Raw genomic sequence first — 27,008 nt, 5'->3', positions numbered from 1 at the left:
TCTTAAGAGGATGATCAGGCAAAGCATTAAGTAACTTGAGAAGCCTCCCCCAAGCTTGTGGGAGACTCTCTTCTTTAATTTGCACGAAGTTGTATATTTCCCTCAAAGCAGCTTGTTTCTTATGAGCAGGGAAATATTTAGTAGAAAAGTAATAAATCATATCCCGGGGACTACGCACACAACCAGGATCAAGAGAATTAAACCATATCTTAGCATCAGCCTTTAATGAGAACGGAAATATTTTAAGTAAATAAAGGTAGCGCGATCTCTCATCATTAGTAAACAGGGCGGCTATATCATTTAACTTAGTAAGATGTGCCACAACAGTTTCAGATTCATAGCCATAGAAAGGATCAGATTCAACCAAAGTAATTATATCTGGATCAACAGAAAATTCATAATAATCCTTATCGGGAACACAGATATGTGAAGTAGCAAAAGCAGGGTCGGGTCTCATTCTATCTCTAAGAGATTCTTTACTCCATTTAACTAGCAACCTCTTAAGTTCGTATCTATCCTGGCAGGCAAAAATAGCTGCAGAAGATTCCACATCAAAAAGATAACCCTCGGGAATAGCAGGCATATTTTCATCATCACTCTCATCATCGTATTCAGATTCAATAATTTCTCTTTCTCTAGACCTAGCAATTTGCTCATCAAGAAATTTACAAAGGGGCACAGTATTATCAAGCATAGAAGTAGTTTCATCATAAGTATCATGCATAGCAGAAGTGGCATCATCAATAACATGCGACATATCATAATTCATAGCAGTAGCAGGTTTAGGTGTTGCAAGCTTACCTATAACGGAAGGAGAATCTAGTGCGGAGCTAGATGGCAGTTCCTTACCTCCCCTCGTAGTTGAGGACAAAATAGTAGTTCGATCGTCTTTCAAGTTCTTCATAGTGTCCAGCAGATATAAATCCCAAGTGACTCAAAGAATAGAGCTATGCTCCCAGGCAACGGCGCCAGAAAAAGGTCTTGATAACCCACAAGTATAGGGCATCACAACAGTTTTCAAGGATAGATTATTCAACCCAAATTTATTGATTCGACACAAGGGGAGCCAAAGAATATTCTCAAGTATTAGCAGCTGAGTTGTCAATTCAACCACACCTGGAAACTTAGTATCTGCAACAAAGTGTTTAGTAGCAAAGTAATATGATAGTGGTGGTAACGGTACCGAAAGTAAAGACAACAAAAGTAATGTTTTTGGTATTTTGTAGTGATTGTAACAGTAGCAACGGAAAAGTAAATAAGCGAGAACCAGTATATGGAAAACTCGTAGGCACCGGATTAGTGATGGATAATTATGCCGGATGCGGTTCTTCATGTAGCAGTCATAACATAGGGTGACACAGAACTAGCTCCAATTCATCAATGTAATGTAGGCATGTATTCCGTATATAGTCATACATGCTTATGGAAAAGAACTTGCATGACATCTTTTGTCCTACCCTCCCGTGGCAGTGGGGTCCTATTGGAAACTAAGGGATATTAAGGCCTCCTTTTAATAGAGAACCGGAACAAAGCATTAGCACATAGTGAATACATGAACTCCTCAAACTATGGTCATCACCGGGAGTGGTCCCGATTATTGTCACTTCGGGGTTGCCGGATCGTAACACATAGTAGGTGACTATAGACTTGCAAGATAGGATCAAGAACACACACATATTCATGAAAACATAATAGGTTCAGATTTGAAATCATGGCACTCGGGCCCTAGTGACAAGCATTAAGCATAGCAAAGTCATAGCAACATCAATCTCAGAACATAGTGGATACTAGGGATCAAACCCTAACAAAACTAACTCGATTACATGATAAATCTCATCCAACCCATCACCGTCCAGCAAGCCTACGATGGAATTACTCACGCACGGCGGTGAGCATCATGAAATTGGTGATGGAGGATGGTTGATGATGACGACGGCGATGAATCCCCCTCTCCGGAGCCCCGAAGGACTCCAGATCAGCCCTCCCGAGAGAGATTAGGGCTTGGCGGCGGCTCCGTATCGTAAAACGCGATGATTTCTTCTCTCTGATTTTTTTCTCCCCCAAAGCCAATATATGGAGTTGGAGTTGGCGTCGGGGGGCCACCAGGGGGCCCACGAGGTTGGAGGGCGCGCCCAGGAGGGGGGGGGGCGCCCCCCACCCTCGTGAACAGGGTGTGGTCCCCCTGGCCTTCATCTTTGGCGAGGATTTTTTATTATTTTTTCTAAGATATTCCGTGGAGTTTCAGGTCATTCTGAGAACTTTTGTTTTCTGCACATAAAACAACATCATGGCAATTCTGCTGAAAACAGCGTCAGTCCGGGTTAGTTCCATTCTAATCATACAAGTTAGAGTCCAAAACAAGGGCAAAAGTGTTTGGAAAATTAGATACGACGGAGACGTATCAGTTATATTGTTGAATCCATTCATGGTTTCTGAAAATTGTTATAAGAGAGGAACATATGCTCTTACATATCTCAATAATATCAAGTTTCTTCTTTGTGTGTTGATTGTTTTGAAGTTGTACTTGTTTTGCCTTCCTATGCTAGTTGGTTCTTGTTCTAATGGATTGCTTGCTCACAAAATCCCCAAACATGGGAAGTGGGTTAGGCTTAAATGTGTTTGATATATTTCTCATGATGCTCCCTTTGCGTTTCAATTCTTTACTTCTATGTAAGCATCATTCAAAATCATCATGCCTAGCTAAAAGTCATTAAAGAAAAGCGCTTGTTGGGAGACAACCCAACATTTACCCTACTGTTTTGTGTGTTCACATGATTAGTCTACTATATTACTCATGTTTTATAGCTTTTGTTTTGGTAAAGTGCCAAGTAAAGCCTTTGGGATAGTGTGGATGATAGTTGACTTGATTCTGTGCAAAAACAGAAACTTTTGCGCTCAGTCCATGAATTTTCAAAATTCACTGGAACGTGCTTTTGATCTGAATTTTTACAGGTGATAGATATACAAATTCCCTACATTGTCCTAAGTTTCAAGAATTTTTGGAGTAGCATAAGTATGGTTGTTTTCCAGATCATTACAGACTGTTCTGTTTTTGACAGATTCTATTTTCAATGATAGTTTGCTTGTTTCGTAGTTTCTGTGGCTTATATTGCTCAATATAAATTGTGGAAATGATAAGGTACAGTAGGCATTGTGTGAGAAAAATTATGAATCTTGTATTTGACATTACCAAAGTGAATGATTTGCTTTATCATACTAACCTATCTCACGAAGTTCCATTAAGTTTTGTGTGATTGAAGTTTTCAAGTTTTGGGTGAGATCGATATGAGGAGAATAAGGAGTGACAAGACCCTAAGCTTGGGGATGCCCAAGGCACCCAAGTTAATATTCAAGGAAGATCCAAGCAACTAAGCTTGGGGATGCCCCGGAAGGCATCCCCTCTTTCGTCTCCAACATTGTCGGTAACCTTACTTGAGGCTATATTTTTATTCATCACATGATATGTGTTTTGCTTGGAGCGTCATTTTATTTTGTTAGGATTTGCTTACTGTTATATATAATAATGTTTCGCATCTTTTACTTCAAAAAAATGTCAAGTATAGCCTTTGCCATGCTTATTTTGCCAGTCTACTTGTGGCTGTTCAAAATAGAAAGTTTGTGGCTGTTGTAAAAATTCTCTAGGAAAGTCAGAATGTGATAAAATGTTGAGACTTTTTTTGCATAGTAAGCTATAATAAATTTTCTACAGTGTTGTAATTTATCATAATTTTTTGAGTTAGGGAAGTATGATGAATATTGCACTCTTTACAGACTGTTCTATTTAGACAGATTGCTGTTATGTTTGCATTGTTTGCATATGTTTGCTTGTTTAATGATTCTATTTGAGGATAGGAGTGTTAAATATGAAGAGGCATTTAGTATGCAATGTTAAATAATAATTTTAGTGATTTGCTACAGTGGCGAATGATAAAGTTTTGCATTGGTTTATACTAACTTATCTCACGAGTTCTTGTTGAGTTTTGTGTGGATGAAGCTTTTAAGATTTAGGGAACCCATGATATTAAAGGAATTAAAGAGACACAAAAGCTCAAGCTTGGGGATGCCCAAGGCACCCCAAGATAATATTTCAAGAAGTCTCAAGCATCTAAGCTTGGGGATGCTCCAGTAGGCATCCCACCTTTCTCAACCAACAATTATCGGTTAGTATTGGCTGAGCCTAAGTTTTTGCTTCCTCAGATGAGATGTGTTATGCTTGGAATGTCATTTTATTTTGTTTTGTTTGCTGTTTGAATAAAATACTTAGATCTTAAGCTTTTTAAATAAGAGAGAGTCCTCACATAGCTACTTATTTACTTAACTACTCATTTGATCTTCACTTTTATCTTTTTGGAGTATTTTGTGTTTTGCTCTAAGTGCTTCACTTATATCTTTTTGAGCATGGTGTGCTTTGTTATTTTTGAAGAAATACTCTCATGCTTCAGTTAGATTAATTTGAGAGAAGAAAATATTATGCTCATGTTCTTCACTTATATTTGTTTGAGCCTATCAAAAGCAACACATGAAACTAGTCCCAAAGTGATAGATATTCAAGAAGGATATAATAAAAACTTTCATGAAGATCATTGGAAAAAATAAACTTGATTCTTTGTAATAGTTTTGAGATATGATGATAGTGATATGTGAGCCATGTTAATGAGTAATTATGTTTTAGTAAGAATATTGATGTTAAGGTTTGTGATTCCCTATGCAAGCACGAAAGTCAATAGTTATGCAATCAAAATAACATCCTACTTGTGTGCTTTATTCGGTGTTAGTTATGCTCAATGCTCGCTTATGTGATTTTTCGTTTCTTGGTTGGTCGCTTCTCAATCTATTTGCTAGCCTCCACTTGTACTAAGTAGAAATACTACTTATGCATCCAAAATCCTTTAACCTAGTTTTGCCACATGAGTCCACCATACCTACCTATATGCGGTATTCCCTTGCCGTTCTAAGCAAATTTGTATGTGCCATCTCTAATTTTCAAAATAAACTTCTCTTTTGTGTGCCGGTACCGCTCATGAAGCGGCGAGGGGTGGCTACTATTTTTCATGCTAGATGTGTTATTCTCAAGATGAGTGTTTATTTAGTTGTCATTGCACGAGAGTATGGTGGTAATAGGGATTCCCAATCTCAAAATGAAAAAGAAAATTTACTTTATGTTGTCAAATAATAAATTCCTTGGAAATTGTTGGTATGGAGGGCAATCGTGGATACAGCTAGCCGTGGCTTGTGAAAGTTTGGTGGAAAAAGGAATAAACTTTATTTTATGTTTGGGAATCGCCTATGATATATCTAGCATGGAAAGTGTTGGGAACTCTAAGTCGTTCTCGTTGATAGGAAAAGCATGCCACCCAAAATAATTTTATCTCTCAATTTAAGCTTTGAGCTCTGGCACCTCTACAAATCCCTACTCCCCTCTGCGAAGGGCCTTTCTTTTACTTTATGCAATTTTTATTTTTATTTGAGTCTCTATTTTCTCTTATAAAGCACCAACTAAGGGGCACTATGATCGTACTTGAGCATTGGATGTAGCTAATTTGCGAGTGTGTTTCATGAATGGATCAATGATTGAGCATGATGGTTTAGGGATAACTTGCTTTAGTATTGATATTTTGAAAGGCATGGTTGCTGATGTCTACTACGCAACCTTCTTCTTGTAGACGTTGATGGGCCTCCAAGTGCAGAGGTTTGTAGGACAGTAGCAAATTTCCCTCAAGTGGATAACCTAAGGTTTATCAATCCGTGGGAGGTGTAGGATGAAGATGGTCTCTCTCAAGCAACCCTGCAACCAAATAGCAAAGAGTCTCTTGTGTCCCCAACACACCTAATACAATGGTAAATTGTATAGGTGCACTAGTTCGGCGAAGAGATGGTGATACAAGTGCAATATGGATGGTAGATATAGGTTTTTGTAATATGAAAATATAAAAACAGCAAGGTAACAAGTGGTAAAAGTGAGCGTAAACGGTATTGCAATGCTAGGAAACAAGGCCTAGGGTTCATACTTTCACTAGTGCAAGTTCTCTCAACAATAATAACATAATTGGATCACATAACTATCCCTCAACATGCAACAAAGAGTCATTCCAAAGTCACTAATAGCGGAGAACAAAAGAAGAGATTATGGTAGGGTACGAAACCACCTCAAAGTTATTCTTTCAAATCAATCCGTTGGGCTATTCCTATAAGTGTCACAAACAGCCCTAGAGTTCGTACTAGAATAACACTTTAAGACACAAATCAACCAAAACCCTAATGTCACCTAGATACTCCAATGTCACCTCAAGTATCTGTGGGTATGATTATATGATATGCGGCACACAATCTCAGATTCATCTATTGAACCAACACATAGAACCTCAAAGAGTGCCCCAAAGTTTCTACCAGAGAATCAAGACGAAAATGTGTGCCAACCCATATACATAGGTTCATGGGTGGAACCCGCAAGTTGATCACCAAAACATACATCAAGTGAATCACGTGATATCCCATTGTCACCACAGATACACACGGCAAGACATACATCAAGTGTTCTCAAATCATTAAAGACTCAATCCGATAAGATAACTCCAAAGGGGAAACTCAATCCATTACAAGAGAGTAGAGGGGGAGAAGAAACATAAGATCCAACTATAATAGCAAAGCTCGCGATACATCAAGATCGTGCCAAATCAAGAACACGAGAGAGAGAGAGAGAGATCAAACACATAGCTACTGGTACATACCCTCAGCCCCGAGGGTGAACTACTCCCTCCTCGTCATGGAGAGCGCCGGGATGATGAAGATGGCCACCGGTGAGGGATCCCCCCTCCGGCAGGGTGCCGGAACAGGGTCCCGAGAGGTTTTTTGTGGGTACAGAGGCTTGCGGCGGCGGAACTCCAGATCTATTCTGTTCCCCGAAGTTTTTAGGGTATATGGGTATATATAGGAGGAAGAAGTACGACAGGGGAGCCACGAGGGGCCCACGAGGGTGGAGGGCGCGCCCTGGGGGGTGGGCGCGCCCCCTGCTTTGTGGCTCCCTCATTTCTTTCCTGACGTGCACTCCAAGTCTTTCGGGTAGCTTTCCTTCCAAAAATAACTTCTCCAGAAGATTTATTCCATTTGGACTCCGTTTGATATTCCTTTTTTGCGAAACTCTGAAATAGGCAAAAAACAGCAATTCTGGGCTGGGCCTCCGATTAATAGGTTAGTCCCAAAAGTAATATAAAAGTGGATAATAAAGCCCAATAATGTCCAACATAGTAGATAATATAGCATGGAGAAATAAAAAATTATAGATACGTTGGAGACGTATCAAGCATCCCCAAGCTTAATTCCTGCTCGTCCTCGAGTAGGTAAATGATAAAAAGAATTTTTGATGCGGAGTGCTACTTGGCATAATTTCAATGTAATTCTTCTTAATTGTGATATGAATATTCAGATCCGAAAGATTCAAGATAAAAGTTAATATTGACATAAAAATGATAATACTTCAAGCATACTAACTAAACAATTATGTCTTCTCAAAATAACATGGCCAAAGAAAGTTTATCCCTACGAAATCATATAGTTTAGTCATGCTCCATTTCGTCACACAAGAATGCTCTCATCATGCACAACCCCGATGACAAGCCAAGCAATTGTTTCATACTTTAGAAATCTCAAACCTATAAACTCTCACGCAATATATGAGCGCGAGCCATGGACATAGCACTATGGGTGGAATAGAATATGATGATGGGGTTTATGTGGAGAAGACAAAAAAGAGAAAGTCTCACATTAACGAGGCTAATCAATGAGCTATGGAGATGCCCATCGATTGATGTTAATGCAAGGAGTAGGGATTGCCATGCAACGGATGCACTAGAGCTATAAATATATGAAAGCTCAACTAAAGAAACTAAGTGGGTGTGCATCCAACTTGCTTGCTCACGAAGACCTAGGGCACATGAGGAGGCCCATTGTTGGAATATACAAGCCAAGTTCTATAATGAAAAATTCCCACTAGTATATGAAAGTGACAAAACAAGAGACTCTCTATCATGAAGATTATGGTGCTACTTTGAAGCACAAGTGTGGCAAAGGATAGTAGCATTGTTCCTTCTCTCTTTTTCTCTCATTTTTTGGGGGGCCTTCTATTTTTTATGGCCTTTCTCTTTTTTTATTCCTCACTTGGGACAATGCTCTAGAAAATGATGATCATCACACCTCTATTTATTTACAACTCACTGATTACAACTCGATACTAGAACAAAGTATGACTCTATATGAATGCCTCCGGTGGTGTACTGGGATATGCAATGAACCAAGAGTGACATGTATGAAAGAATTATGAACGGTGGCTTTGCCACAAATACTATGTCAACTACATGATCATGCTAGCAATATGACAATGATGAATGTGTCATGATAAACGGAATGGTGGAAAGTTGCATGGCAATATATCTCGGAATGACTATGAAAATGCCATAATAGGTAGGTATGGTGGATGTTTTGAGGAAGATATAAGGAGGTTTATGTGTGAAAGAGCGTATCATATCAGGGGATTTGGATGCACCGGCGAAGTTTGCACCAACTCTCAATGTGAGAAAGGGCAATGCACGGTACCGAAGAGGCTAGCAATGATGGAAGGGTGAGAGTGCGTATAATCCATGGACTCAACATTAGTCATAAAGAACTCACATACTTATTGCAAAAATCTACAAGTCATCAAAAACAAAAGCACTACGCGCATGCTCCTAGGGGGGTAGATTGGTAGGAAAAGACCATCGCTCGCCCCCGACCGCCACTCATAAGGAGGGCAATCAAATAACACCTCATGTTTCAAATTTGTTACATAACGTTTACCATACGTGCATGCTACGGGACTTGCAAACTTCAACACAAGCATTTCTCAAATTCACAACTACTCAACTAGCACGACTTTGATATTATTACCTCCATATCTCAAAACAATCATCAAGCATCAAACTTCTCTTAGTATTGAACACACTCATAAGAAAGTTTTTACTAGTCTTGAATACCTAGCATATTAGGATTAAGCACATTACCATGCTATTTAAGACTCTCAAAATAATATAAGTGAAGCATGAGAGTTCATCTATTTATTCCAAATAAAACCACCATTGTGCTCTAAAAGATATAAGTGAAGCACTAGAGCAAACAACAAACTACTCCAAAAGATATAAGTGAAGATCAATGAGTAGTCGAATAATTATACAACTATGTGAAGACTCACCCATTTAATAATTTCAGATCTTAGTACTTTATTTCAACAGCAAGCAAAGCAAAAGAAAATAAAATGATGCTCCAAGCAAAACACATATCATGTGGTGAATAAAAATATAGCTCCAAGTAAAGTTACCAATGAACGAAGACGAAAGAGGGGATGCCTTCCGGGGCATCCCCAAGCTTAGGCTCTTGGTTATCCTTGAATATTACCTTGGGGTGCCTTGGGAATCCCCAATCTTAGGCTTTTTCCACTCCTTATTCCATAGTCCATCGAATCTTTACTCAAAACCTGAAAACTTCACAACACAAAACTTAACAGAAAACTCGTAAGCTCCGTTAGTGAAAGAAAACAAAACACCACTTCAAGGTACTGTAATGGACTCATTCTTTATTTATATTGGTGTTAAACCTACTGTATTCCAACTTATCTATGGTTTATAAACTATTTTACTAGCCATAGAGTCATCAAAATAAGCAAACAACACACGAAAAACAGAATCTGTCAAAAACAGAACAGTCTGTAGTAATCTGTAACTAACGCAAACTTCTGGAACTCCAAAAATTCTAAAATAAATTGGTGGACCTGAGGAATTTGTCTAGTAATCATATTCAAAAAGAATCAACTAAATATCACTCTACAGTAAAAAGTTTTAGCTAATCTCGTGAGCGCTAAAGTTTCTGTTTTTTTACAGCATGATCATAAATACTTCACCCAAGTCTTCCCAAAGGTTATACTTGGCACAAACACTAATTAAAACATAAAACCACATATAAAAAGAAGCTAGATGGATTATTTATTCTAAACAGAACCAAAAAGCAAGAAACTAAAATAAAATTGGGTTGCCTCCCAACAAGCGCTATCGTTTAACGCCCCTAGCTAGGCATGATGGTTTCAATGATGCTCACATAAAAGATAAGAATTGAAACATAAAGAGAGCATCATGAAGAATATGACTAGCACATTAAAGTCTAACCCACTTCCTATGCATAGGGATTTTGTGAGCAAACAACTTATGGGCACAAGAATCAACTAGCATAGGAAGGCAAAACAAGCATAACTTCAAAACTTTAAGCACATAGAGAGGAAACTTGATATTATTGCAATTCCTACAAGCATATATTGCTCCCTCATAATAATTTTCAGTAGCATCATGAATGAATTCAACAATATAACCAGCACCTAAAGCATTCTTTTCATGATCTACAAGCATAGAAAATTTACTACTCTCCACATAAGCAAAATTCTTATCATTCGAGATAGTGGGAGTATCATAAGAGACTTGAATACTATAAATTTTTTCCACATTAAAAGAGTAATGATCAGAAAAAGGGTAATCATAATCATGACAAGTTTTATAAATATAATCATCACTACTTCTTATAGCATAAGTTTCATCACAATAATCATCATAAGTAGCAACTTTGTTCTCATCATAATCGATTGAAACCTCTTCCAAGATAGTGGATACATCACTAAATAAAGTCATGACCTCTCCAAATCCACTTTCATAAATATTACAAGATTCAACATCCTCCAAAATAGTGGGATCATTACTTCCTAAAGTTGACACTCTTCCAAACCCACTTTCATCAATATAATCATCATAGGTAGAAGGCATGCTATCATCATTATAAATTTGCATATCAAAACTTGGGAGGCTAAAAATATCATCTTCATTAAACGTAGCTTCCCCAAGCTTGGGCCTTTTCATATCATAAGCATAATCACTCTCATCATTAATAGTATGGATAGCACCAATAGTATAGCAATTATCATATTCTTCCAAGCAAGTGCCAAAAAGATTTTCAAGATCATAAGAAGTATCATTATCTTCCCAATCATAATCATCACAACAAGCAATAGGCATAACAAGATCATCATCAAGTGCATCATCTTCCACAATTATTTTTGATTCATTTTCATGAGGCACAACAATAATAGGAGCAACATTATTTGGGAAAGATACCTTTTTACCTCTCTTCCTTTTCCTTTTCTTCTTCTTCACCATATCATGTGTGGGTTCAATCCTCTTTTTGGAGCTCCTTATTAATGAGATTGGTTGAATAGAAGGCTCCTCCTCGTTACCTGATTCAAGATAAGAAATAATAGGAGGATATTGGGAAGTCTCTTCCCTTTCATTAGTATTCTCTTCATCTTCTATTTGTTTTCTTTTCTTTATGTAATTGGCAATATAAGGATTTTCAATGCAATTCACCGCACAATACATATAAATTTCCTCTAGATCAAAATCAAGAAATTTATCAAGATTAAATTTTGGAATACCCTCAGTTATATGTTTCATTTCTTCATAACCCAAAAGAAGACTAAGATCTTTATGATGCTCAAGGGTAATCAAGTTATCGCAATTTTTGGACACGACTTGATCATGAAACAAATAGCATTGGAACTTTAAATGAACATGTTCATTGCAAAGTTCACAAGGATGGCGATAAATATTGAATCTTTCAGCACAAACATTGAACCTTTCTTGCAACAATTTAGTTTCTAAGTACTTGTGCCTCTTGCAATATCTATCTTCCCTATTTGGTGTATACTTGCAGACCCAATGCACTCCACAAAAATTGACATGTTTATAGGAGACATTTTCATCATAACTAGTGCAATCATCATTAGTACCATGGATATTCAAGGAGTTCATACTAACAACATTGCAATCATGCTCATCATTCAAAGATTTAGTGCCAAACATTTTAATACATTCTTCTTCTAACACTTTAGCACAATTTTCCTTTCCATCATACTCACGAAAGATATTAAAAAGATGAAGCATATGAGGTAAACTCAATTCCATCTTTTGTAGTTTTCTTTTGTAAACTAAACTAGTGCTAAAACAAGAAACAAAAAGATTCGATTGCAAGATCTAAAGATATACCTTCAAGCACTCACCTCCCCGGAAACAACGCCAGAAAAGAGCTTGATGTCTACTACGCAACCTTCTTCTTGTAGACGTTGTTGGGCCTCCAAGTGCAGAGGTTTGTAGGATAGTAGCAAATTTCCCTCAAGTGGATGACCTAAGGTTTATCAATCCGTGGGAGGTGTATGATGAAGATGGTCTCTCTCAAGCAACCCTGCAACCAAATAGCAAAGAGTCTGTTGTGTCCCCAACACACCCAATACAATGGTAAATTGTATAGGTGCACTAGTTCGGCGAAGAGATGGTGATACAAGTGCAATATGGATGGTAGATATAGGTTTTTGTAATCTGAAAATATAAAAATAGCAAGGTAACAAGTAGTAAAAGTGAGCGTAAACGGTATTGCAATGCTAGGAAACAAGGCCTAGGGTTCATACTTTCACTAGTGCAAGTTCTCTCAACAATAATAACATAATTGGATCACATAACTATCCCTCAACATGCAACAAAGAGTCATTCCAAAGTCACTAATAGCGGAGAACAAACGAAGAGATTATGGTAGGGTACGAAACCACCTCAAAGTTATTCTTTCCAATCAATCCGTTGGGCTATTCCTATAAGTGTCACAAACAGCCCTAGAGTTCGTACTAGAATAACACTTTAAGACACAAATCAACCAAAACCCTAATGTCACCTAGATACTCCAATGTCACCTCAAGTATCCATGGGTATGATTATACGATATGCATCACACAATCTCAGATTCATCTATTCAACCAACACATAGAACCTCAAAGAGTGCCCCAAAGTTTCTACCGAAGAATCAAGATGAAAACGTGTGCCAACCCCTATGCATAGGTTCATGGGCGGAACCCGCAAGTTGATCACCAAAACTTACATCAAGTGAATCACGTGATATCCCATTGTCACCACAGATACGCACGGCAAGACATACATCAAGTGTTCTCAAATCATTAAAGACTCAATCCGATAAGATAACTCCAAAGGGGAAACTCAATTCATTACAAGAGAGTAGAGGGGGAGAAGAAACATAAGATCCAACTATAATAGCAAAGCTCGCGATACATCAAGATCGTGCCAAATCAAGAACACGAGAGAGAGAGAGATCAAACACATAGCTACTGGTACATACCCTCAGCCCTGAGGGTGAACTACTCCCTCCTCGTCATGGAGAGCGCCGGGATGATGAGGATGGCCACCGGTGAGGGATCCCCCCTCCAGCAGGGTGCCAGAATAGGGTCCCGAGAGGTTTTTGGTGGATACAGAGGCTTGTGGCGGCAGAACTCCAGATCTATTCTGTTCCCCGAAATTTTTAGGGTATATGGGTATATATAGGAGGAAAAAGTACGTCAGGGGAGCCACGAGGGGCCCACGAGGGTGGAGGGCGCGCCCTGGGGAGTGGGCGCACCCCCTGCCTTGTGGCTCCCTCGTTTCTTTCCTGACGTGCACTCCAAGTCTTTCGGGTAGCTTTCCTTCCAAAAATAACTTCTCCAGAAGGTTTCATTCCGTTTGGACTCCGTTTGATATTCCTTTTCTGCGAAACTCTGAAATAGGCAAAAAACAGCAATTCTGGGCTGGGTCTCCGGTGAATAGATTAGTCCCAAAAGTAATATAAAAGTGGATAATAAAGCCCAATAATGTCCAAAACAGTGGATAATATAGCATGGAGTAATCAAAAATTATAGATATGTTGGAGACGTATCAGTTGCTTCTTGATATGCTTGATTATTGAAATCGTCATGTCAAAACTAGACTATTGCTTTGAATCATATAAAAGTCCATATGTCCATGCTACAAAATAATAGAATATGTGATGAACATGATAGGCAGCATTCCACATCAAAAATTATATTTTTATCATTTACCTACTCGAGGACGAGTAGGAATTAAGCTTGGGGATGCTGATACATCTCCAACGTGTCTATAATTTTTTATTGTTCCATGTTGTTATATTATCATTCTTGGATGTTCTACAATCATTTTTAGCATCTTTATATCATTTTTTGGGACTAACCTATTGACATAGTGCCCAGTGCCAGTTGCTATTTTTGCTTGTTTTTTACATCGTAGAAAATCAATATCAAACAGAGTCAAAATGCAGCGAAACTTTTTGGAGATTTTTTTTGGACCAGAAGACATCCAGTGGGCCAGAGAAGCACCTGGGGGGGTGCCCCGAGGGAGGCACAACCCGCCAGGGCGCGCCTGGGGGCCCAGGTGCGCCCAGGTGGGTTGTGCCCACCTCGGTGGCCTCCCGCACCGCCTCTTCACTCTATAAATGCCCAAATATTCCAAAAACCCTAGGGGAGTCGACGAAATTCTATTCCAGCCGCCGCCAGTTCCAGAACCACGAGATCCAATCTAGGGCCCTTCTCCCGCACTCCGCCGAAGTGGGAAATCATCACGGGTGGCCATCTTCATCATCAGGGTGGCCACCATGATGAGGAGGGAGTAGTTCTCCCTCGGGGCTGAGGGTATGTACCAGTAGCTATGTGTTGTATCTCTCTCTCTCTCTCTCTCGTGTTCTTGAGATGGAACAATCTTGATGTAACGCGAGCTTTGTTGACATAGATGAATCATATGGAGTTTTCCCCTCTCTATCTTCTTGATGCATTCAGATTTCCCTTTGAAGTTTTCTTATCGGATTGAGTTTTTAAGGATTTGAGAACACTTAATATGTGTTTTGCATGAGGATATATCTGACATTGGGATATCTAATTGAGTTACTTGATGTATATTATTGTGATCAACTTGCGGGTTCCATGACTTTAGGGCCTATGCATAGGGGTTGGCACACGTTCTCATCTTGACTCTCCAATAGATATTTTGGGGCACTCCTTGGGAATCAAATAGGGAATCTGAAATTGTGTGATGCTTATCGTATAACCAAACCCACAGATATTTGCGGTGACATTGGAATATCTAGGTGACATTAGGGCTTTGGTTGATTTGCATCTTGAGGTGTTATTCTAAAGAATAGCTTTGTGGTGGTTTTGTGCCCGACAACAATTTCTATACAACAAGTAATTTTGGAGTGAACTCTATGCCGCACTTGAGGGATTTGCATATGATTAAACTATGTCAACATTGTTGGGAGATTGCACTAGCGAAAGTACGAAACCTAGGCCTTGTTTTCAAGTATTGCAATACCGTTTGTGCTCTATTTTATCACTTGCTACCTTGCTGTTTTTATTTATTCAGATTATAAAAATATATTTCTACCATCCATATTATCACCATCTCTTTGCTGAACTAGTGCACCTATACAATTTTCCATTGTATTGGGTGTGTTGGGGACACAAGAGACTCTTTGTTATTTGATTGCAGGGTTGTTTGAGAGAGACCATCTTCATCCTATGCCTCCCACGGATTGATAAACCTTAGGTCATCCACTCGAGGGAAGTTTGCTACTATCCTACAAAACTCCGCGCTTGGAGGCCCAACACGAGTGTACAAGAACAAGTTGTGTAGTAGACATCACACACACTTCAGGTTTGCTTTAGCTAGAACAAGTATGAAACTATAAGTACTTTGTATGTGTGGTAGGATAGGTTTGCAAGATAATAAAGAACACGTAAATAAATGTTAGGGGCTGTTTAGATAATAAACAATTAAGTTAGTTTTAGTAGAGAGCTTTTTGTCACAAGAAAGTTATTTGTCCCTAGGCAATCGATAACTAGACCAGTAATCATCATTGCAATTTTATATGAGGGAGAGGCATAAGCTAACATACTTCCTCTACTTGGATCATATGCACTTATGATTGGAACTCTAGCAAGCAGCAGCAACTACTAAAGATCATTAAGGTAAAACCCAACCATAGCACTAAAGTATCAAGTCCTCTTTACTCCCATACGCAAACAACCTACTTACTCGGGTATGTGCTTCTGTCACTCACGCCACCCACCATAAGCAAATCATGAACATATTGCAAACTCTAGAACGGGGATCACTCATGCTTACGCGACACGGAGAGCACCATAGGACAACACCAATAATAAAACATACAACTCATACCAATCATGATCATCAATCAACCCATAGGACAAAACGGATCTACTCAAACATCATAGGATAGCCATACATCATTGGAAAATAATATATAGCGTTGAGCACCATGTTTAAGTAGAGATTACAGTGGGGGAGAGAGGTGTTACACCGCTGCATAGAGGGGGAGAGAGTTGGTGATGACGGCGGTGAAGTTGTTGGTGTAGATCGCCGTCATGATGATGGCCCCAGCGGCGTTCCGGCGCCACCAGGAGAGGGGGGGAGAGCCCCCCCTCCTTCTTCTTTCTTGACCTACCCCCTAGATGGGAGGAGGGTTTCCCCTCTGGTCCATGGCCTCCATGGTGGCAGAGGGGTGAGAGACCCTCGAGATTGGATCTCTCTCTCTTTCTCTTCTGTTTTGTGTCCCCGTTTTCTGGCCTTTCACCGTTTCTTAAATTTCCGAAGATCCGTAACTTCGATTGGTCTGAAATTTTAACACGATTTTATCCGGATATAAGCTTCCTTGCGGCCGAAGGACACCTCCAACCGACCTTCGGGGTGGCCATAAGCCTGCCAGGCACGCCATGTGTAGGGGGTGCGCCCCTAGGGCTTGTGGGCCCCTCAGGCATCGTCTCGCGTTGATTCCACTTCCCAAAAATCACATACATTCCAAAATAATTCTCCGTAAATTTTTATAGCGTTTGGACTTCGTGTGATAGGGATATTCTGCGAAACAAAAAACATGCAACAAACAGGAACTGGCACTGGGCACTGGATCAATATGTTAGTCCCAAAAAATAATATAAAATGTTGCCAAAAGTATATGAAGGTTGTAGAATATTGGCATGAAACAACCAAAAATTATAGATACGACGGAGACGCATCACATACCATCAGGACCCGGGGTCTTCAAATCACCCATGGAATTAAGAGCCACTTTTATCTCTTCCATGGTGAAAGCTCTCTTAAGGAAGGCATTCATCTCAGCAGTAACAATCGGGGAGACCTTGTCAAGGAGCTCAACCTCTCTTGTTCCTACACAAGAAGAGAAAAGTTGCTTGCAGTAGTTAGTGATAAAGGTTCCCAGCTCCTCCTCGCCCTCTGCCACACCGCCCTCATCATTCTTGAGGGATTTGATCAAGTTCACCCTTCGCCTCTCCGAGGCACGAGCATGGAAGAAGCTAGTGTTTCGATCTCCATCATGCAACCAATGAGCCTTAGCTCGCCGCTTCCCGTATATATATTTTTTGATCCTGCAGTCTCTCAAGTTTGTACCTTAGCATCTGCTTAGGAGAGACTTGCTGCTGGGAGATGGCTCTTTTTCTGGAGCGATTGAGCTCCTTCTTAACCTTCTTGATATGGTTCTTTAGATCACTCAAGACCTCTTAGCTCCAGGTGTGCAATTCCATCCCCACTCTTCTGATTGCCATGGAAATCCCTCTATCACCAGTCAACATTGTCAAGTGCTAGGCATTGCGCACCACCTCATCGCACTGCTCCTCATCGAGTCACCTTGCCTCAAATTTTGGTTGTTAAAAAAGGCACCAGTGTTACTGCTCCAGTATTCCGCTTCCAAAACCACAATCATGGATCTGTCATCGGAGTGCCTTGGATCCCCATTGATTCCATTGTAGGCCGGGAAATGGGAGCACCATCCGAAGTTTGCGACAACTCGATCAAGCCTCTCCTTAATGTAAGTGTCCGCCCGATGACTGTGGTTGCGCCAAGTGTAAGGGTCCCCCACAAACCCCAAATCCTCGAGCTCATAGAACTCCAGAGCACTCCAGAATTTATCCATGCAGGCATGAGATCTATCCTGACCCCCCTGCTTCTCACTTGCAAAGAGGATCTCATTGAAGTCACCGGAACACATCCATGGCAGAGTGGAACGCCCATGAAGGATGCATAAGATCTTCCAAGTCTTCTTCTTCTCCTCATGCTTCGGCTCACCATAAATGTCAGTAAGCCTCCAGACGAACCCATCTTCCCCAGTGACGTCGGCGTCGATGTGGTAACGCGACATCCTGGGATTCACTTTGACATTTACATCCTTCTTTCAGAAAAGGGCCAAGCCACCACTTTGCCCCTCACAGTCCTTTACTTCAATGTTGGGCATTCCCAACAACACCTTAAGTTGCTTCATTCTCTCCCTGTCCAGCTTTGTTTCTGACATAAATAGGATGTCAGGATCTTCAGCCTTCTGCAACTCCAGAAGGCCCTCGACTGTCGGCTGGTTCCCAAGCCCTAGGCATTTGAAAGCAATGACCTTCATTGTTTGTTGCAGGGCTGAATAAGCAGCCCCGCGTCTGTGCTTGTTGTAACTTGATCTCTACCCACCACCTTTTGGTTCCCCTGGCTTTGAAACATAACTGATTGTTCTTGTGTTTCTTTGCCAGCTCCTCGTCCTCGTCCAAACCAGCGAGCAGGGGACCGGGCCCTCCCACTAAGCCCTTGCCCGCGACGACCAGAGAGAGGTCCAAACCTTGTAGGGGAGCTGCAGAAAGATTCCCCTTAGCAGCCCTACCTCCTTTACTCCTAACCCTAGATTGCGGTTTTCTCTTGCGTGGAGATTTTTCCGGCACCTCCGAGACCATAGAGAATAATTTATTGGCAATCTCAAAAACTTTGCTTCTTCCTGGAACAGACTTGTTTTTTGCAAGTGATGAAGTCGCCTCTTGCTCGCCAGGCTTCGCAGTCTCATTCACCCCCGTCTCACGAGAAGTTCTGCTTGTGGCGGAGTCAGGGAAGGAGCCACGGCTCCCTCCACCTCTGTCCTTGTTATCACTGCTCCAGAAAGACGAAGAAGATGACAACTTTAGTTGTGAAGCATAGCAACTTTCTGTTTGGAAGGCAAGTTTCAATATTTTGGGTTTTTTCGGATGGTAACTTTAGTGTAAAAATGTCAGGGCAATGTTACTTGGTGCCACACATGTGGCACTTATCATTTGGGTATATTAAGTGTACACCATGCACGGATTCAAATAGGTTATAAGGGTTTTAATAGTGTTAGCCTTGACTTAATTATTTGTTAGTGCCCATCATGCCCTTAATTGTGAAGGGGCGGACCGATCTCGACCATTAATGTGTTTAAGGGATGTGCCGAAGCAAAAGTTAACATGAAGAGTGTCAAGTACTAATCTTACGCCATTTGATAAATATATATATTCTCTGTCAGTAAACTTTTTTTTGCGGGACTCTGTACGTAAACTGTTTGGCTTATCAAAAAATGTAAACACAATAACCAGTTGGTTAGCCCCATATGCCCCGCCCGGTGTCGTCCCCCTCCATCACCTCCAGGCATAGTAGTCGTCTTAGCAGTGCTCGGGCTTTGTCGGGAGGTCGTGTTCTGACTATCCCGGAGAAGGCAACTTTGGGCGGTCGCTCGCGGCAAGGTATTTCCCCATCTGATTCTGTTTTGTCTTGTTCTGATTCTCGATTTACGGTCCTTGGTTCGGTTTCGCTAGGGCACTTGGCTGATGTGGCCTCGGATTATGGTATTGTCTTCTGATGTGAGAAGGGTCCTCGCCTCGATCAGATTTCAGCCATTATCGCGAAGGAGCAGTAGGATGGGGCTCTCGTGGCGATGCGTGCTTAGGCCGAGCGTGAGCACATGAGCACCCCGGTGAAAGGATCAGTGTGGTCGACTAGAGGGAGGGGGTGATTAGGCGACTGACAAAATTTTATTCTCTTTTGCAAATTTTAGGCTCAACAATAAAGTAGGTTGTCTAGATATGCAACTAGGTGGACAACCTATATGATGAGCTAAGCAAGCAACAAGAGCAAGCAAGAGTAAAACACAAGATATAAACTAGCACAAGTCAAGGACCGAAATAATCGCAGGTGGCGTCGCTGGAGACAAGGATTTGTTTTCGAAGTTCCCTCTTTTGGGGGAGGGATGTCTCTGTTGGAGGGGTGTGGAAGCACAATGCCGTGAATATAGGTACTTATCATTGGATGTAGTCCAAAGCTCCTACTGGTTTGACAAAGCTTAAGGTCATCCAACACCTTCCTAACTGAAAGGAGGCACCAGCTACACAGCCACGCCCTCTATACAAAGTCAATTGAAACAATGATGTACAGGACTACAGACAATAATGTTGCATATGAGCAATCAGACTTGTAAAATGTAGACGATGCCCAACTCGAATTTTTTTTTCCATCTTATGATAAATCTACCGAGCTCAGCGGAACGACCATTGTATCTCCTCGAGAGTTCTTCCCTTGGTCTCCGGAACCCAGAGGATGATGAACACAAGCGTGAAAGCGCTCACAAGCATGTAGCACACAAAGGTACCTGTTTGAGATCGTAAACAAGCAAAAATGATCTCCATCAGGTCCGCGGGTCCATAATCCTACTCGAGGGAAGAGTGGAAGATCAGTGTGAACCTCCAGCACTCCAGCTGAGCAGCAAGTTTGCTGTCATTGTTATCCCAAAGGAGGTCAGCCAGTTGGCGAGCGTCGCGAAGCTTCCCGCCAGGCTCTTGATGCTAACCAGCAGGATCTACAAACACATAGCAAGTCCAGAAGTGTGGTTATATGAATGCTCCCGTGACATGCCGAAACCACATTAATTATGAGCTATGGTGCTATATACAGTATGTGGATTCACGATATTACCTCAGACATTATGACCCATGGAATGGCGCCCATACCGAAGGAGTAGGTGATTACATAAGCCTGAACAAGTGTCAGGTTAGTATTTCGGGCACAACTCGTGGATTTGCGATGTATATATTCAGACCGAACAATCTAGTTGGCGGATGAACATACCACAATAGCAAACAAGGAGACCATGCTTAATATGTAATACATGTCAGAATCTTGTGGAACGTTGTCCTGGAACAAATAAATCATAATAATGTAAGAAAAATATTCGGCAGAGCAGGCCCAGCGATAATATCACCAATCAAAAATAAAAATCCCTGATCCACATAATAGATTATTATAAGAAGGTGGTCTATCTATGTATTGTATTCTATATTTTATTTATACCGGTACCCTATACTAAATAAACCTGAACATACCTTGAGAAAAAATATGACGGCAGTTGCAAGAAGGCTTAGGATCATCCCGGCAGAAGAGATCTAGAAGTTGAAGTGAGAGCTAAATTATACTCCCTCCGTTCCAAATTACTCGCCTGGTTTTAGTTCAAATTTGAATTAAAACCACGACGAGTAATTTGGAACGGAGGGAGTAGTTATAGACAACTACAGTAACAAACTGGTTTTTCACAGAGAGGAGGAAGTTACAATAAGTAGGATCCGTCGGCCAGCTCTGTCTAGTAACCAGGTTGTAACTCCAGTGGCAAGAAGCTGGTGATAAATGATGTTAGCACCTTAACGTGAACTACTAAGAGACAAGAAAGATCTGTCAAGTCACACACCGCAATAGCTCCAACTCCACATGCGGCCAAATTGCTGTTTGTAAGACCTGAAGAGCTTTTCATTTTAGAAGCTGAAGTCGACTATAATATAACACTATAGTAATGCACTAAAGGAAATCTAATAAAGCCAAATTGTACGACTTGCCTGCAGCTTTGAAGATGCTACCTGCATAAAACAGTATAGAATTGATCCCACTTAGTTGTTGTAGTACAAGCAGGCCAATTCCTAGCTGCCAAGTTGTACCACAATCACGATTACAAGATGTAATTATGAATTTTGGTATTAAATTAACCAGCAAGTCAAGGAAGTTACTATCAGGGGCATGCGGAATTTCTTTTGGTTTAACTCTTGGAAACGGATTGCCGTTCTTTTGTTTGCTGATGCTACAGCTGTCTGCATCATGTGCAGAATGTTAAAGCAAACATTGGTGGCTAAGCTGAAAGTACGTCATATAGATATATTTGTACTTAGTCAGTCTTGAAGAGAAAAAGGGAAGGTGCTTGCCTTTATAACATTCACTTCTGAGGTTATATCGGTCTCAGATCCTCTCAAAACTTGTAGAGAGGCTTCAAAATCATCCATATTATTCATCTTTGCCTGAGATTGATGCACAAGAGTGGTTAATAAAATTTCAGAATGATGCAGCACTATGTATACATTTGCGTATACAAACCAGCCATCTTGGAGATTCTGGAATGAAAAATAGGCCAGGTATCAATATTGTGCATGGCAAGGTTCCTAGAAGAATCACAACCCAGAGATTTGAATCAGAAATAGTCAGAGGTTCAGACACTAGACGCGTCCACGTTCGCTTAAGCCCATAACGTACTAGCGAGATCAGCAGTGGCGGAGCTAGCTTTTCACATCAGGGTGGTCCGCCCCCCAAAAAAAATTTTGACAAAAAATGCGACATGTGAACGTTCTAACTAGTTCACAGTATCACATAGAAATAGATCAATATGGTCTTACAAACAAACTAGAATTCTCAATTAAGACTAAGTTTTGCATAAAGAAACCTACATAGTACATATATACTACATGGATCATAGACATACCTTGAGAAGTTTAAAAACACTATGTTTTCGGCCTACGCTTTTGCATTGTCACGAAGGTATCAATTTTATCATGTTCATTCACCTTGGAGAAATGATTTCTCTCAATACATGTGACTAGACAATCATCCAAAAGACTATCGCCCATCTTATTTCTCAACTTGCTCTTGACTATGCTCATGGCAAAAAATGCGCTCACAACATTTGTTGTTGCCACCGGTAGAACAAATACCAATTTTAGAAGCAAGTACACCAAATGATGAACTATATGTCTCCCTATTTGACCAAGCTTAACCGAGAGATCAACAAGATTTCCAAGGCCTCGGAAGTTGTCATCTTTTTTCATGTCATCTATATAGTTATGAACTTGTAGTTTAAGGTGTATCAAGTCATCACTTGAAAAATCTTTGGGATAAAACTCAACAAGTCTTTGTACCTTGCATACCATTTGTGCATCAAAAGCAGCAAATGAGTTGGCGGGATTCAAAGCAGATATAGAAGATGACAACTCCATGTTGATCTCATCAAACCGATTTTCAAGCTCTTGACTAATTTGATCAATGACTCCAAAAAAATTCTCTTCTAAAGTGATCTCCGGCCCTCTTCATTTTACAACAAATCTGCAAGAAAACGACTTTCTCTCAACAAAGCTAATTGAGGCCTAAATGATTTGCAGAATTATGTATATGTTCTTCATGTAGTGGATAGCATAGTTCAAAAAAGCAAACTCTAAATCAGAAATTTGTGTATTTCGGTACCTTAAATCAGGCAGGGTATTCTGGTTTTGGCCAGATTTGCAGCAGGGGGGCGAGGCCGCGAGGGCAGGGGCGCCAGCAGTCCCGGCAGCCGGCCGACGGCAGGGGTGCAGCCGCTCGCTGGAGCAGGGCTGCACACAAGGAGGCGTCGGCTGGACCCGAGGGCCGCACGGGCGGGCGGGACGAGAGGCGGGATCTTCCTTTACGGCGGAGGGGGCGCGACCGGCGGCGAGGAATGGGGAGGCGGCTGCCGGCTTGCCGCGCCGGGGTCGGGGTCGGGCGGCAGTGCGAGACTGCGAGGGCATCAGGACGAGGACGACTGGGTCTGAGCGGATGGCTGCGTTCGTCGTGGACTCCTGGGTGTGTTTACTGGGCTGGGTATTTTTCAGGCCCAATTAAAATGTATAAGTATATAGTAGGCTGTCTCAAAATCCCAGGGTGGGCCGCGGCCCACCCTGGCCACCCTGTACATCCGCCACTGGAGATCAGCATAGATTACCGACACGGTAAATTTTCCTTCAAAAGCTTAAATGGAAATATTTGCCATTCTAGTCATATTTTTGAGATGGCATTTACTGTTACTGATCTTGTGAACTCAAATATCAGAGGTTGAGTGAAAACTGACAGTAAAAATAACAAAGTTGAATAACACATCAACACTTAGTCATGTTACCTATCATCGCAAGCATCCTCCAAGGAACAAGCATGCCGAGCACATAGGCCAACACCGTCCCAATTGTTATAGACAACTGCAGAATGAATAATTGCATAATGAGTCCATCATGTAAACAAAGCTAATAGGTCGTTGCTTGACAAGAAGACAAGATGCTTGGGAGGATAGGCCTACCGGGTTCACAGAGCCTAGAGCGCCCCTCTTGTTCTGAGGAGAAATCTCTGCTATGTAAACAGGCACCTGTTATCACTTAACTCACAGATCAAGACCAAGTATTTTAACTAGTGCAAGATTCTTATGACAACAAAAAAAAATCACAATGGGATTGTCAACTTGTCCCCACAATACTGACATCCTGTTGATCTTCTTTTCTGAACAACTTAACCAGATAGACGTATGTATAGACCTTCTATGGCAAAAATAAGCAGGCACGTAGTGTTCTTGAGCTAACCGTGTAGGATATGATACCAACACCAAATCCTTCAAGCAATCGCCCCATATACAGAAACGTAGTGTCCTGTAAAATAAACGCGGGCAAGTGTCAAGTTCAGATGCAGCAAATGGTGAAACTAAGCTCCGGAAAAAGGTATTGGCGTACCTTTGCCAAGGAGATGGCAAACCAACCGAGGATATTAGGAATAGCAGCGATCATCAACGCCTGGAAATCAATTCACAAGCTTGTTAGAGCCCAAGAGAAGATCATTAGTTCAGTAAGCTACTGAAACATTGCGAAGATACGACCAACATACAGAAGTTTGAAACAGGCAATAAGACAATTTATCAATAACCACCGCGACATTGTAATCTTTCTGCAAGAAGCACCAATGATCGCTAAACGAGCTATGACGCTCTTTCTGAAGCAAGGGGCTGACGATGGCTCAGGCCAAATATCCTTTAGACATTTTCACGAACATATCACGTGTGTCAGCGCCTCCCTCTGTCAGATCGGCGATGGCTCAGTCTGATCGGCGAAAAACCACCGTTTTACCGTACTCTTTTTGCAAGAAGCACTGATGGATTGCTAAACGGCCTGTGATGCTCTTTCTCACGACTCACGCGAGGGGCTACGATGGCTTGGGGCCTTGGGCGAAAGAGCCGTTAGACATTTTCACGAACAACTCGCGTGCTTGCCACCGCAATCCTGGCTGCTGCCAGTCGGAACCCGGCGCGGCGCAGCTTGTCCGTTGGCGGCGGTGAGCTCATCCTGGCAGCGTCCCCCGGGAGGCCGGAGCGTCGTGTCTTGTCGCCGCATCCCATGTCTTCTGCCCCGACAAGGGCGCCGGATCGGTCCGCTTGCCCGACCCTGGTGGTCCACGTCGTCCGAGTGCTCCCCTCCCCTCCCTGAGACCGTGGCGACGCCGTGCTGCTCCCACCTCCGGCGGCAGCACCCCGTACACTCAACGCACCCGTATCCGCGCCAGGACGAAGGCATGTCTGTCCGTCACCGCAACGAGCTCCAGCAAGTGAGCTGGCTGGCTGCTGTCGGCACTCGGCACTCGGGAGCACGTCGTCGTCTTTTATTTAGAAACTTCCGATGTATTTCTCTCCAACCATGGCGGTACATTGAAATAATAAAAACTATATTCAGATCAATAGATCATCTGCGAAGACTATCACTACTAAAGTGAATTGAAGGCGTGCCATCATCATCGCCTCGTCCTCGCCGGAGCCGGGCAAATTTTGTTGTACTAGACAGTTGGTAAGTCATCGTCCTGTCTTGAACTCGCTTTCCCCTTTCCAGTTTCCTTCAGACCTGGACTATGCATTTCCGTTATGTCATAGTAATGGAAAGGGGTAATGCCCGGTTCAAAAAAAAGACTCCATAGGACAACGCAAAAGAGCAGCTACCGTCGTCGATGAAGAGTAGCGTAGATCGGAGGATCCAACTTGAAAACACATGAGCGAAGACGAACGGCAACCAGATCCGAGCAAGTCCATCAAAGATAGATCCGCCGGAGACACACCTCCACACGTCTACAGATGATGCTAAACGCATCACCGGAACGAGGGCTAGGCGGGGAGAATTTTATTTCACCTTCGGGTAGCCGTCGTCGTCTCGTCTTAGAGCATCTACAGTCGGGCGCCTCAAACCCGCCTCATACGGCCGAGCGGGCCGCCTGGTCACTGTCCGGACATGATTTTTTGACCCAGGCGGCCCCCTCAAACGTCTGGGCTGACCGGCACCCCTCATATCCAGCCCAAATATGGGGCGGATATGGGGGCGCCCTGGCGCGCATGGGCACGAGCGCCACATTGGACTGGCAAAGGGGTCCCAGCCAGAACACCCTGAAAGTCGGCGGTCCAAAGCTCGTCTCCTCCGTCGGACCGGTGGCGCCGCGTAGCGCAGCTCCTGCGGGCCGCGTCGTGCCTAGCCCGGCTATTTAAGTCGACCGGCGACACCAAAACCCTACCATCTGTGCATAGTTTCCTCCTCCTCCTGTCTGCCGCCGCCGCCACTTTCCACTCCACCCGTCCGCCTAGTAGCCATGCCACCACGCCGTAGGGCGAGAAGCGAGCCTTTTTTGACGCCGAAGCGCTGGCTCAAGCTCCTTGAGCAGATCTGGGCTAGGCGCGAAGCCCGGATCGCCGCGGGGCTACCTACGGATGCAGTGTATCCGGAGGGGGAGTTGGAGGAGGACGAGGAGGGAGGGATGAGCCGGAGGAGAAGGATGTAGGGGACGCTGGCGACGCGGATCTGCGGGTGGAGCAGCAGGCCATTCTCGATTCCCTTCAGTCGGAGTCGGCTGCGGAGGCCACACGCTGTCGCCGGCGGGGGATGGAGGCGCAGGAGGCCGCAGAGGAGGCGGAGATGCTCACCTACATGCATGAGGTCGAGCAGGAGGAGGATTAGTCGGAGGCCTCCTACCCGCCCGTCCAGCCGGCGCCCGGCACCGTCGTCATGGACATTTCCGACGACAAAAACTAGCTAGGGTAGTATATAGTATGTAGTACGTAGGATTTCTTTGCATGCTTTGTATGGATCTATGAGATGAAATATGTGAGAGACGGATGCAGAGTTGCTAATTTGAGGCGTGACCGGTCACTGTCCG

The 27,008-nt window shown here is 42.4% G+C and overlaps 1 protein-coding gene across 2 annotated transcripts; it reads right to left on the bottom strand.

Moving 5' to 3' along the window:
* Positions 1–20,020: 20,020 nt before the first annotated feature.
* Positions 20,021–24,949, bottom strand: LOC119325458 (sugar transporter ERD6-like 4). Of its 2 annotated transcripts, XM_037599200.1 has the most exons (16): positions 24,708–24,949; positions 24,557–24,616; positions 24,410–24,475; positions 24,133–24,198; positions 23,959–24,034; positions 22,152–22,216; positions 21,983–22,075; positions 21,791–21,871; positions 21,623–21,707; positions 21,478–21,524; positions 21,344–21,406; positions 21,119–21,178; positions 20,865–20,930; positions 20,712–20,771; positions 20,481–20,595; positions 20,021–20,388 (listed from the first exon to the last, which is right to left on the bottom strand). In XM_037599200.1, exons 2-16 carry the CDS (start codon positions 24,608–24,610, stop codon positions 20,276–20,278), a joined length of 1,110 nt encoding a protein of 369 aa, XP_037455097.1. In that variant the 5' UTR covers positions 24,611–24,616; positions 24,708–24,949; the 3' UTR covers positions 20,021–20,275. The 2 variants fall into 2 exon arrangements, with proteins under 2 accessions (XP_037455097.1, XP_037455098.1); XM_037599201.1 differs by lacking the exons at positions 23,959–24,034; positions 24,133–24,198; positions 24,410–24,475; positions 24,557–24,616; positions 24,708–24,949 and adding exons at positions 22,967–23,150; positions 23,289–23,571 and having other exon boundaries at positions 21,983–22,168.
* Between the last annotated feature and the right edge of the window lie 2,059 nt (positions 24,950–27,008).

The sequence above is a fragment of the Triticum dicoccoides genome, chromosome 6B, assembly GCF_002162155.2.
Source record: "Triticum dicoccoides isolate Atlit2015 ecotype Zavitan chromosome 6B, WEW_v2.0, whole genome shotgun sequence".
NCBI lineage: Eukaryota > Viridiplantae > Streptophyta > Magnoliopsida > Poales > Poaceae > Triticum > Triticum dicoccoides.
Note: the sequence above shows the minus strand (reverse complement) of the source record. Positions and strands in the feature narration are given on the sequence as shown.

What these genes read in the sequence shown, in the direction of transcription:
- LOC119325458 (XM_037599200.1), bottom strand. Translation starts at nt 24,610, where the DNA reads ATGATCGCTGCTATTCCTAATATCCTCGGTTGGTTTGCCATCTCCTTG. An exon ending in TTGGTATCATATCCTACACG is followed by an intron (nt 24,199 to 24,409) that starts GTTAGCTCAAGA and finishes AAGTGATAACAG; the next exon opens with GTGCCTGTTTACATAGCAGA. An exon ending in GCTCAGCTGGAGTGCTGGAG is followed by an intron (nt 20,389 to 20,480) that starts GTTCACACTGAT and finishes GATCTCAAACAG; the next exon opens with GTACCTTTGTGTGCTACATG.